General features: G+C 40.1%; 1 protein-coding gene across 1 annotated transcript in view; it reads right to left on the bottom strand.

Annotated features, from left to right (window-relative positions):
• Nucleotides 1-660: 660 nt before the first annotated feature.
• Nucleotides 661-12,574, bottom strand: part of ankrd13c (ankyrin repeat domain 13C) — a 41,013-nt gene continuing 29,099 nt past the window's right edge. Inside the window, exons 4-13 of the mRNA XM_053513474.1 lie at nt 10,562-10,647; nt 9,277-9,322; nt 8,421-8,487; nt 5,855-5,999; nt 5,642-5,773; nt 5,398-5,559; nt 4,089-4,168; nt 3,825-3,923; nt 3,570-3,670; nt 661-2,363 (exon numbers count right to left, since the gene is read on the bottom strand). Of these exons, the coding sequence (XP_053369449.1) occupies nt 2,233-2,363; nt 3,570-3,670; nt 3,825-3,923; nt 4,089-4,168; nt 5,398-5,559; nt 5,642-5,773; nt 5,855-5,999; nt 8,421-8,487; nt 9,277-9,322; nt 10,562-10,647 (1,049 nt within the window). The 3' untranslated portion in view covers nt 661-2,232. The remainder of the gene's footprint in view (nt 2,364-3,569; nt 3,671-3,824; nt 3,924-4,088; nt 4,169-5,397; nt 5,560-5,641; nt 5,774-5,854; nt 6,000-8,420; nt 8,488-9,276; nt 9,323-10,561; nt 10,648-12,574) is intronic.

The raw sequence follows: 12,574 nt of genomic DNA, 5'->3' as shown, positions 1-12,574 counted from the left end.
AGAGTTCCCTTTAAAATCGGTATTTTTCTGCACAGGAGACTTCTACAATGGCCGAGTCACATCTCTAAACATTAATCCTTATTAAATATTAATCCAAGTGGGATTTCAGGACTTTCAGAGTCTCGATTTGTAGCCCGGTGTGATTTAGTGCTTTATTGACCAGCAGTGAAACCCGTCAGTTTTGCTCACCGTTGAGACCCTAATTAGCTAACGGGCTGTGCAGCACCGAGGATCTGAGGCCATGTTTCCAAACTCTAATCCTCTAATAATTTGCACATAGATCAAGGATTGGGTTAAGCACCAGTGCGCGTTTGTGACTTCATAAACCGGGCTTGTCCATAACCCCATCCTTGGTTCAGGTTTATTTATAAGTAAACAAAGTTTTCGGCTACACTCAACTCGTTACTTAAAATCTTTAGCTGTAGTAGACAGAGAATGAAAATTAGCAGACATTAAAGAAAAGAACGTTTATGTTTTTCTTTTTGTTGAAAGTAGAGGAAGAAAGAAGTTTTGTGTTTTTTTCTGAAGTGTATGTAAATATCTGTTTTCAACTGTATATAATTATTTAATTTTAAAGAGTTTATGAGCTCATCAAACACAAAACACGGCAATCAATACAAATAACGTTAAGGAGGGAAATAAATGTGCAAGCAAAAGTGCTGCGATTTGGTATGCAGACGTTTTATTAAGTAGAATTCCTCGCAACAGGGGGGGGGCTTGGGGGAGTGTGGCATACAAGGTTCCCGCTGTACAACTGGTTTCCCCAGTCCAAAGGTCTGGAGAGTTTATGAAGGTGCAAACTAAACAACAAAAACAAGAAGTCCTGAAGCTGTAAGAAATAAAATTAAATAAAAAAAAAAAAAAAAAAAAAAAGCAGAAGTAGAAGCGAAGCAGGCGTGGGTTCATCACACTAACCAGTAGTGCGGTGTGGAAGCATTTACAACATCTGACCCCCTCAGAGGCCCAAATCCAGAAATCCAGTGTAGAATTAAAAGAAGAAGAAGAAGAAGAAGAAAAAACAAGGGTTACATAAATAAAATCATGTCACTTGCTGGTGTGAATTTGACCATTTTTCCTTTTTTTTTTCTTTCCACTTCTGATGCACAACAACAACAACAACAACAATACCAACAATAACAAAAAACAAAATCATAATAAAACATCCAGTTAATTAATTTCCCATTTATATCTCATGGGCTGTTCCTGAAACTCCTTTTTTTTTGTTTTTGTTTTTTCGTTTTTTACACATAATACAATCATAAGAGGTTTGTCAGTATAGATGTTGTATAATCTAAAACATTGTATATATCTACATCTGTCGATCATAAAAATCAGGATAATAACGTGAGTGTCGTCCACTGAAAGCTGTGTCAGGTTTATCTCAAACTGTACACTGCATCATTTTACAAACGACTTGAAATGCCTGAATCTTTATTCCAACGGACACGCAACGATCGTTAACGTGCGTGAGATCATGGGCGAAGGAAATAAAAATAACAATCGCGGAAACTTGTGCTGTTCAGGAATAAAAAGGGTGGGAAAAAAAAAAAAAGATATTTTTGAGTCGGGGGTCAGAAGACGCAGTAACACGGGTTCGCAGAGCTCGTCACACGCCCTGCTCAAACAGAGGTATTTACAGAGGATCTCATCATCCGTAGAAAGCGCATAAAGATTATATTGACGCGAGATCCGTTTCTCCCATTTCTATTGTTCATCCTGAAGAGACGTGGAGGGAGATAAGCCGCAAGTCGTGTAACAAATGTGTATGAAAAGGTGACGTACATAAATACAGAACTCGTAATGCCACATTTCCTGCCAGAGTAACATGGAAGCGTTGCGGTGGGAAGGAGGTCGAGTGAAGAACACGAGCGAGTCATGTAGTGCATTAAGGTGGCGCTCTGTCCCGCTCCCTTGTCAGCTCCTCGCTCGGGGGGAAATGCTTTTTCGTTTTCGCTCGTACGTCCTCGTAGCTCAAGGTCGCTGCGATGTCGGGACAAGAAGCATGATCCCTTTACCCCAGAACAGCGTGTAAAGTGTTTTTCAGAAGCTGAGGCTTCCCGTAGCAGAGCTCGGCGACGACATCACATGATGGTTTTTGCTTCCTGTAAAAAAGACGAATCCGAGGAAGGAGAGAGAGAGAGACAGAGATGCAGTGGAGAGAAAATTTAAAGCAGAAAGAAGAAAGAAGAAAAAAAGAGAGGGAAAGAAAAAAAAAAACAACGGAGTGAAGGATCAGAGATCTGGGAAGCGGCTGGGATCTTCTTTGTAGTCGTTCGGGATGGTGAAAATGGACTCGTCGAATTCGTCGTAGCGGAACTCTTGAAACGTGACGGTGGCCGTGATGGTGGGAAACACGGGGATGTCTGCAGAAAAGACAGGAGGACAGAGAGGTCAGGGTGATTCACCCGTCTGATTGTGATCATCTCAGAGTGACAAAAAATCAATTTTTCTCATTCAATTACATTTTATTTGTATAGCACTTTTAAAAATGGTGATAGTCATAAAGTCAGGTGTAAATAAGGGATAAGTTATTAATTTTAATTTAAATCGGATTAGCTCATTCAGTCAGTGTTTGGAGTAAGTGATGCGGCTTCCTTGAAAGCCTTTATGATCTTTATCATGAAAATGAGAAAAATGATAAAATTTTCTATAATAATCATCATTATCTTATTATTATTATTATTATTTATCTCCATAACATCACCTGAAATCACTCTGGATTCACAAATTTCCAAGAAAAAACAGTGTAAAAAAAAAAGGCGCATTTTTCTGGACCAGAAATAATCTTCACCAAAGACACTCGAGAAAAAAAAAAAACCTTCCCTAAAAAACGTGGAAGCAGACAAATGTAACACATGGAGAGAGTTGAGGACACTTTGGGAGAGAGGTGAATGAAAACTTGTAAATGTTTTTAAGTGCAACCACTCCTCTCTTCTGGGCAGAAGTCATTTTAATACCAAAATTACAAACGCTTTCTTTAAAATGGCTCATGATGTTGCCACATTAGAAGCAATGTTAAGGCAAAAAGCTTTTCTGCGGGGCTGTTCAAATCAAACCGAGACTTTTGATTGTGCAGAATAACAGACTACGGTTATAAGAGTAAAAACTCCCTTTATTTCTCCATATAATCCCCTGATACACTAATGCACTTATCACAGCGTTTCACTAGAGCTTGGACACCATCAAGGCAGAAAGTTTGCTCATGATTAGACTGCCTGCTTTACGCCTGGTCTCACAGGAACTCCTTAATGGCCCGAACATGTGGAAATGGCTTGGAGCGAGGTCAGGACTGTACGGAGGATGCAGCAATAACTCGCAGTCGAGTTCCTGTAATGTGCAAGTGCTGTTTATCTGTCGATTTTCAAGGATCAGGCGTTCCACTCGCTGAATGTTCACGGGAACGACTGCAGTGAGCTCCGAGCCACCACGTGCTTCTTAGAGCACGATTAAGATTTTCTACTCCAGCTACGAGCAGTTTTACGCTTTCATTCACCAGAAGGTTGGATTTGAACGCAGCTTGTATTTACAGAACTCGCGATCATCGGTTGTCAACACCGTGGCTATCTTACCTAATTTCACTGGAAAGCCTGGCGGGAGCTTCATCTGAACAAATTCTCTGAGTTTATTAAAGTGCTTGAAGGGTGCGATCACTTCCAAAACATTTAATAACCTGTGAACAGAAAGAAAGCGAGTTAGCACACAGACAAAATTATTGATTTATGACTAACATTAGACGGAAGTTGGGGAGCACCTTGCATGCATCACTTTCTCACTAGGGAGTTTAAAAGAGGAGAATTTTTTTTTTTAGAGACAGTCAAGCTTACGACTCAATGCCGAGAGGAAAGTCTTGGCTCATGGCTACAGTGGCTTTAAAGTTCTTCTTGCTCTCTTTGCATACAAGCTCTCGTCCGAGATGAGGAGCTCTGGAAGAAGGAAAGAGAAATGTTGAAGCCGTGAGGAATCTCGAGATGAAAACGCATCCAGAGTCTTTTAAGCACTGCTACAGCATTAGAGAAAATCCTGATTAAATCACAGATCATCCTGTTTTTAATAAAAATAAAAAAAAGGAAGACAAACATCAGACGCACTTTCCAGCCTCGGCTGTAATGTACTCTTCCCAGGAAATAGTGTTCGGAGTTGGAGCTGTCAGGGACTGGCGTCTCACGGGCTTAAAAAAAAAAAACAGACAGAGACAGACAGATAAAATTCTGATTAATTCACCAAAAAGTTTTATGTTTACAGCATTTGGCCGACACTTTTATTACGACCGACATATTTTATCTCATTAAACATCTGAACAGTTTACGACTGACTCAATGAGTGATGACTTGGTTTACAAGTTACAGTTTTCCCGCTTTCTGTTTCAAAGGCACTGGGACTGGAGGCTCCTTCCCTAAATGATAATTAAAGGTCTCCTCACACACCTCTCAAATTCCCATTAGATCAACCATTCAAATTCATTTCTGTTTGTTAATGACGCACTCTTTGCAGCGCCTTTAGGTTATTGTGTTCCAGCTTCTGTGGATTTCCGGACGGACAATCGGGGAAGATGCGAGACATCTGGGCGGACATTAGTTCCACACCCAGTATGAGAGCGGATCTACTGTATGTCGCTCCGGTATAGAAGAAAAGAACAAAGACAAAGAAGTGTTAAAAAGAAGAAAGTCAAAAGAAAAAGAGAAAAACAAAGAGAAAAGGAGAGTTATATTAAAAAAAGAAATTCATGTTGAAAATAAAAAAAGATTTTGTTAATTAATAAAAAATATATATTTTTTTTATTCTTTTTTTTTAGACGAGAAGAGTCTTCCCGAAAGTCTGCACAATCTCTCAACAAGTGTGTTTTTGTTTGGTTTGTTTTTTCATAAAGCACTGGAGGATCCTGCTGTTCTACATCGCAGATAAAATCTGGGTTAATAATGACAAAGGAGGGAGATTAGAGCTGCATGTTTTCACCTTCCTGAGCTTCTTATGTAAGAAAAACGGGATGGATTTGCCAAGCCGGTGTTACTGCAGGTCGGATACGCCTGAACTTCTTGCGTGCGGAACATTTCAGAGAGACTCGTTTCATGGAACCGGACGGTGTGAATCTTTTGTTATCTACTTTAAATCTTGTTACACACTAGTCAGATTTGTGCATCGCTTAGAGCCTAGTCCAGTTTGCATGATGAGTAAGCGGTTGACCATTTCCTTGTTACTTAATCAAATACAGAGAAAAAAATTTAAGCAGAAGAGAGAAACCGACTTCTCACTTAGATGTGAAAAAGCTGTTGGAAAGAAAAAAATGCTTCGTCGTTTTTTTTTTTTTTTTTCTTTCCAGCAGTTTACATAAAATCATAATTCCAAGCACATGCTTGTTTTTTAATTTTATATTTCCAGTTTATTTGAAAGCAAGCTCACCTCGAAGTTCTGCTCGATGAGGTTTCCCCCTTTGCTGAGGCTCTCCATGATCGCCTTGTTCCTCAGGATGTCCTCCTCGCTCAAGTGCTCTCTCCGTTTCCTTGACTCCAGGACCAAGCCGTTGACCAGGTAAAAATCCGCCAGGAAATTCCCCACCCGTTCCTGCGATTGCAACCGGAATTAAACGTGACCTCAAACAAACAACTCGCATTTCCAATCCACGGGACGGAACTCGAACACTCACGGTTTTGTCTTCTCGGAAGAGCCAGCCGCTCTGTGCTCGGGCGAAGGTGATGGATTTGGTGGACAGGGTGGCGGAGTAAATGTCGCTGCTCATCAAAATGTCCACCTCCTCCTCAGTCTCCATCTCCGACTCCTAAAATACGACACGAAATGGTTTAAGAACTCTTCGAATGTGACGCAGAAAAATGAGTAAAATCGTGTGATTCGTCCTGACCTCGTGGTGTATCCGCTGGTACACTTTCTGCTCGTTGTCCAGCACCACGAAGGACTCGGATGGGATTGCGTCGCCGTTGAAGATGAAGCTCAGGTCGCCTCGTTGGCATTTCATATCCGTAAAGTCGATGAGAGTAGTGTCCAACCTGTGAGGACGCAGCGGGATGAAATTACTCTCACACACACACACACAGACTTGCACAAATATGGAGTCTGAGTACATAAGTGCTGAATAAGTATGTTTTTTTTATTCCTTATTTGTACAAATAACCTGGAGGATCTGTAGAACAGTAGATTAAGCAATATAAAAAGAAGGGATTCAGGAATCATTCAAATAACAAATCATCAGAGAACAAATAAAAATAAATGAAAAAATTCTTCTCAAACCACTTGAGCATTGAAATATCGGAATATAAACAACCCTGTGAATGTATTCAATTCGATATGCTGATCCATTTCAACGCTCTGTGGTTTAATTAGAAACATACCTTTCTTTAAACCTTCATTATTTTTCTATTGATATATATTTTAAGTAACTAAAAATCCATATATAATAATCTTTTTTTGCTTTACTCTCCAGGAAAGTGAGATTTAATCCTAAATTCATTCAAAATTTTTATTTCCACTTACGATACGGTCAGCTTTGGGTAGAAATTGATTTTTTTTAAAGGTTCTTTTAACTCACAGAATACAGTTCTTCATATTAAACTCAATTAATCTGTTTAAAATAAGGAAATGGGAACAAATGTTTTACTGTGACAGGCTGCAAATAAAGTGCCTAAAGCAGCGACCTCATTTCCCCTCTCGTCTGTTCCAACCACTCAGCCCCCAGCGTCACTCGTACACTCATCACCGGCCTGATCATCTGTTTCTCACTGGTTCATGCCTTACAGTTAGATGTTTTTTTAATGCTTGAACGGTTCATAGGTCACTGTGTGGCTTAACAAACAAAACACATTTCTCTGAAATTGCTCAGGTACAGGACTGGAGTCATAAAGGCCATTCAGGAAGCCTGGAACACTTTCCTTGAGACTACATTAACAATATAAGAAAGTCTGAAACTTTGGAAGCAAAATGTGAAGACAAGATCTGGGTTAATAATGACAAAGGAGGGAGATTAGAGCTGCATGTTTTCACCTTCCTGAGCTTCTTATGTAAGAAAAACGGTATAATATTTAACATAAAAGTTTATCCTTATGTTCAATCATTTTTTTCGATTTGTTTCCGTTACTTTTTTATAAATTCCATTTCTGAAAGCAGACGTAAACAATAAAGGTAATGCCGATAATGTACAATTTTAGTTTTTTTTAAAGTTAAAGTTAACTTTTTCATAATATTCCTCAAAACAAGAGGCGTTCAGTATGAATTCCGTATGTTCAGTACGAATCTATTCATCTTATGAAAACGATAAGATTTTCCCCTACACATACGACGAGACACGTCGAGTTCACTGCGATCGCCATCTCTCAACCTGTTACCGTTTGCTTGCATCGCTTTCTTTTTAAATCTAGTAGCAGGAAATTACTTCAGGGCTAAAATTCTCGAGCTCCTTCAGCGCTAGAGGAAGGCGTGTCTCCACCTCGAACGCTGGTCAGAGTCAGCGGGTCGGTCAGGCCTCCCTGGAGAAACGGAAGCGTTTAGTGTCACCGTTTGAAGAGGGGTGTTCTGGGTAATGGATCGACACGGAGTTACTGAGTCATTTTCCACTTCAGCCCTCTCCGACACAATCCAGTTGACGCCACTTATCATTAGTCATGCTGGAGCATGTCATAAAAACTGATAACTGAAATAAAGACTGTATAATGTAGAGCCTGTTCCTGGTAATTTCATGACCAATACATCAATCGTCATCATCACCATCATCAGGTTTGTGAGGTCTAATCGCTCAATTATTTTGCTGGATCACACCTGGACTATTTATCCTCATATTTCATCTGTCTATCTCAAGGACGATCATGCGGAAGAGACACCTTGCCAAATCAGACGGGCTCTTTTCTCCTGTAGCACCGATCCTGCAATACAAACATGATGAGGCAAGTCGAGCGTTTTCAGACGTTTCCAGTCTGTTGAACAAACACGCGATAAGTTGTCTGTGTTCACTGGAAGTCTCGTAAGCTTTTATTTTTTCTGCTGTATTCTTAGAAAAATCTGTTCCTGGATGTGCTCAAAAATATGTGCACCCCTGTCCATCAATCACACTCGTATATCCATCACACTTCCTGAAACTGTTGGCAGAAAGTTGACCATAACATTTTTTAGAATCAAGCTCAAATGTATGTGGCGATCGAGCGTCCAAATACTTTTGCCTACTAGTTTTTCTGCCCACCAGCATCAGAATTTTTTTTTTTGCTCTCCATGTTTTCATACTTCCTTTTAGCCAATCCAACAAAATATTCAGAGCACCATAGTGTGATTTAACACACTTGCAGCACTATATTCAAAAATATTAAAACATTTTGTGGTTGTAGAATGAAAACAACATTTGAACCTTTAATCTATTTGGTAATTGAAAGGTCTCAGACTTCACAAGACGCCTTCATAAAAAAACCCTCCTCCATGATACTGACCTGATGTTGATTCCCTGCTTGTAGATCTTGCAAGCGTCCGAGGGCAAAATCCTAGAGAGTAAAGGCACTGTTGGGAGAAAAAAAAAACCCAAAGCCTTCTTTAGTGAGAGAATAAAATTTCTAAAGCACATCTAGGACAAAAGGATTGCGGTTTAAATAAGGAACCAGCTTCAGTAGGTCATTGACGTTTATACAAATTATTATCAGTGCTAATTAAATTAAACGTGTGTACATACGATACAATAAATCACTGTACTAAACTCAAATATAAACGTTGTTTGTTAGTCTTTCGGCGAGGGGTTGCATTCAGTGGCATTGGGTGGGAATTGAACCCGACACCTACCCTTGAGCCACTGATGCCCTTCTAGACTCGAATAGGAAAACTATTCCCCAAACTCCCCATCCTTGTTAGAAGCATATTCGTGTTAAGATTTAAATCGACTAAAGTGCAAACGTGCTGCAGTAACACATGCTGACCACCAGGAGGTGCAAAGTTCTGCTCACACGGCCACGCCACTCCCTCTGTGTGTTTTCAAACGTTCTCTCCTCCCTTCCCCACCTATCCCTCCCTCTCGCTTTTTCTCTCTGCTGTAATCCAGCTGGCCATCGTCGTCCTCTCTGATGTAATCCCGCTCTGCAACACTGCACTTTCCCCACTCTAATACTGTCCTGAGCTGTATACAACCACTGTCTGATCAAATTCAAACCCCATCATTATGCTTGAAGACCGCACACACACACACACACACACACACAAAATTAATAAATAAATCACTGCTCATATGCAGGTTTTGTTAAAACAATGGTCACCAGGAATGTACGTTTCAGGAATGTAGAAATGAAAACCTAAACTTACCCCAGCTTTGAAAATCCCAGTGAAGCTCCAAATAAAAGTCGCCAAGCTGCAAAAATGTACAAAATAAACAATAAAGACGACAATAAAATACTCCATCAGATGACAATGGTGATTTGTGGCCTGCTTATCATCACACCATAATGTAAATTGTCAAGATGTCCCAGGTTAAACGTTATATAAATAAAACTCCCAATAGGAAAGTTCATATTCATTTTTTCCATCATATTACAATCATCTCTCTCTCTCGAGCAAAGACTGTATAAACATGATATAAAAGCCTCATTGACACTCAGATAGCAAATGCTGCAAACTGCAGTTTTCCCAGGGGTTCTGTGTGTATGTGTATGTGTGTGTGCGCCAGAGTGTGAGTGTGTGTCCAGCACACTAAACATGCCATGCTTCAAAAGAATACAAACAGCATTTTTTTTTTTCCCACAGTACGCTTCAAACCGAGAACCTGCCTGAACACGAAAACAACAGAACAGTAATTATTTGCCCCCCGAACTCATAAAAAATAAAAAAATTAACTCCTGGACCGATCACAATGAAAATAAGAGTAAAGGCACGTGGCTGCATTGTTAGGTTCGGCGTAGAGGAAGTGCCCGGATTAACATTGTTCATCTGACAGTGTGTTTGGTTAACCGGCTCATCTGTTACAGGCAGGTGCGATGAAGTGACTCATCGTGATTGTGGACAAAAGACTTAATTTTTATTTACCGAGGTATAATAATGAGGGACGAAACATTTCCGGGTTCTCCTTATTTCTTTAAAAGGGATATCGTTGGACTTTTTAGCCAAGATTTCCATACATAATACCTCTTTTAAGCAACGTTTCCAAAGGATGTCTAGAGTTATTATGCTAGATCTGACCTGAAGTTTGACATTGTGTGGACATACTGGCTGGTCCCCATAAAGACAACTGGTATTTATATTTTTAAAACAAAACCTGCAAAGGTTTTCCTCATTGTTTCTGAGATTATATAAGCTCGGGGCAAGCGTATTTATTTTATTATTATCAATGTCCTCACAATAATAGTAGAACAAGAATGTGTGTGTGTGTGTTTGTGTGTGTCTACATGGTGCAACAAACCAAAGACTGCCTGAAGGAATTTGGAGCGGCTCCATGGCAGCACAAGAGCGAGCCGGAGCGTTTCTCAGACAACGTGGTACGTGCTCGGCTTTCCAAACTAAACTCGGACACTTCCCGTCTAGTGCACTAGATGCTGGATGCAAACTCGTACGCTAGACGCTAGCCGAAGTGAGCTTGTGCGAGAGATTTGCTTACCTCTTTAAGGGCTTTGAGGAGCCGAGGCCTCTTGTCCTCTACGCTTTCTCTGGACTGCTGCTTCAGCTTCCGCAGGAGCGCTGTGACTGCAAACACAAAAAGACGTGCACCCGGGTCAGACGTTTCTCACACTGCATAGCTCATCGACTTTCCCCACACACACTCCGTAAGCTCTGGAGCACAAATCTCAGGGGCTATAACGATAAGGAATTATGTTAAGGAAACCTATGTGGTCTGCCGGTGCAAACAGAACCATAGAGAAGAAATGTAGCTTAAAACAGCACGATTGTATAGCATTGCTATTCCAAATTAAGCATGGACCCCCATCTTGAGCGAACTGTCACCATGTGAAAAGCGGCAATGAGTCAATAGCGGCCGAAACGTCATCGGAAAAACGGTCCTTTAGCTAACGGCTGCAGATGGATCGATGCTCGTGCATTCGTTTTAGCAATTTCAATGAGGTCCTTTAATGTCCAGGCATCAATCATACGGTAAGTAGCCGATCTGATCCTGTTCGGGACTTCTAAATGAAGCCATGATACCGAACACAATCTTCGTGCATCCCCTACAAGGTATTGGCCGAATATGGAGGTGTCGCAAAACGAAAAACAAAAAAAAACTATTGAAAGGGATGAGTAGTAGTGATGGGTCGTTCATGAACGATTCGTTCTTTTTGAATGAATCTTTAACGTGACTCAGAAGAACGAGTAGTCTCAGAGAGTAATTCGTTTATGTTCTACTGGGCGTGCATGCGCAAATCATCGTACAGGAATGTACAGGAAACAGAATTGAGCGATTCTTTCTCAAGTCCCGAGTTGTATATGATATCATACTACGTCCTTAGCTGCATAGTAATATTTTCATTATTGGAACTATAGCCAAAATTTGTGTATGTAGATGTATTGGGAGTTTTTTTTTATTGAAAATGCAACATTTTATTTTATTTCTGATCAAAAGAATAAAATGAACTAAATGATTTAAACTAAGATTTGGTCATTTTGATGCACGAGATTTAAAGAACCGAGTCATTAAAATGATTCAAACTTCCCATCACTAATAGGTAGCGTCTTTAGTCTATCCTAAAGTAGTTTTTTGTTCTTGCACAACAGTAAATTGCCAAAGGCCATTTTCTGCTTTAGGTAAGGTTAAGATTCATACACAACATTTCGTGGCAAAAAATGGAACAAACCAATGACCTTGACAAGCAGCAGGAACAGAACAGCAGCAGCAGGAGCTCTCTTTAGCTCTACAGCATTCAGCTTAACAACGCTGTGATGAGGAACCCTGGGGAACTAATATGAGCTTGTTTTTAAATAAACTCGGTTGCACCAGAGTACTGACAAATTACATGTTTAGTTTAAAGTTGCGTCAGATGTCAGTTGAGGATTAAGAGGCAAAGTAGGAAGGAATGTAGCTGGATGGCATTGCAGCGCAAAGAGCACCTTTGAGTGAGTCTTAACATTGTCTTTAAGAAAAAAGAAACATTACACAAGAAGTTTAGGATCCTTTGAGAAGACCTTGGGGGGGAGAAAAAAAATTGACATAAAAAAAAAAAACATGTATGCATCCAGATTAAAAAAAAAAACGGGAGGAGAATGGTAGACAGGCCCAGGAGTTGTAATACTCGGCACATGGTGGTGTTCACTCGTTCTATCACACCGATAGTTTTGCTTAATGCTTCAGTCCCCTGCTAAAAAAAAAAACAAAAAAAAAAAACTGGAATATATTAAGGTACGTTCATTACCTCACAAGGATCATAATTTTCTTCAGGTTAAAAGATGGACCAACAAGCAGATCAGGTAAAGGAAAAATAACTCTATATATATGGCAATGCAGCAAGTTCTTAGACACAAGTATATAATCATGGTCTGAGACAGGGGTAGCTAAGTGGTTAAGGTGTTGGACAATGGAGCAGACCATGACCACCAAGTTACCACTGTTGGAACCCTCAACTGCTCAGATTTATAATTCAATAAAAATGTAAGGGCGTCTGCCAAATGCCTTAATGTTAAT

The sequence above is a fragment of the Clarias gariepinus genome, chromosome 15 (genome assembly GCF_024256425.1).
Source record: "Clarias gariepinus isolate MV-2021 ecotype Netherlands chromosome 15, CGAR_prim_01v2, whole genome shotgun sequence".
In the NCBI taxonomy this organism is placed as follows: Eukaryota; Metazoa; Chordata; class Actinopteri; order Siluriformes; family Clariidae; genus Clarias; species Clarias gariepinus.
Note: the sequence above shows the minus strand (reverse complement) of the source record. Positions and strands in the feature narration are given on the sequence as shown.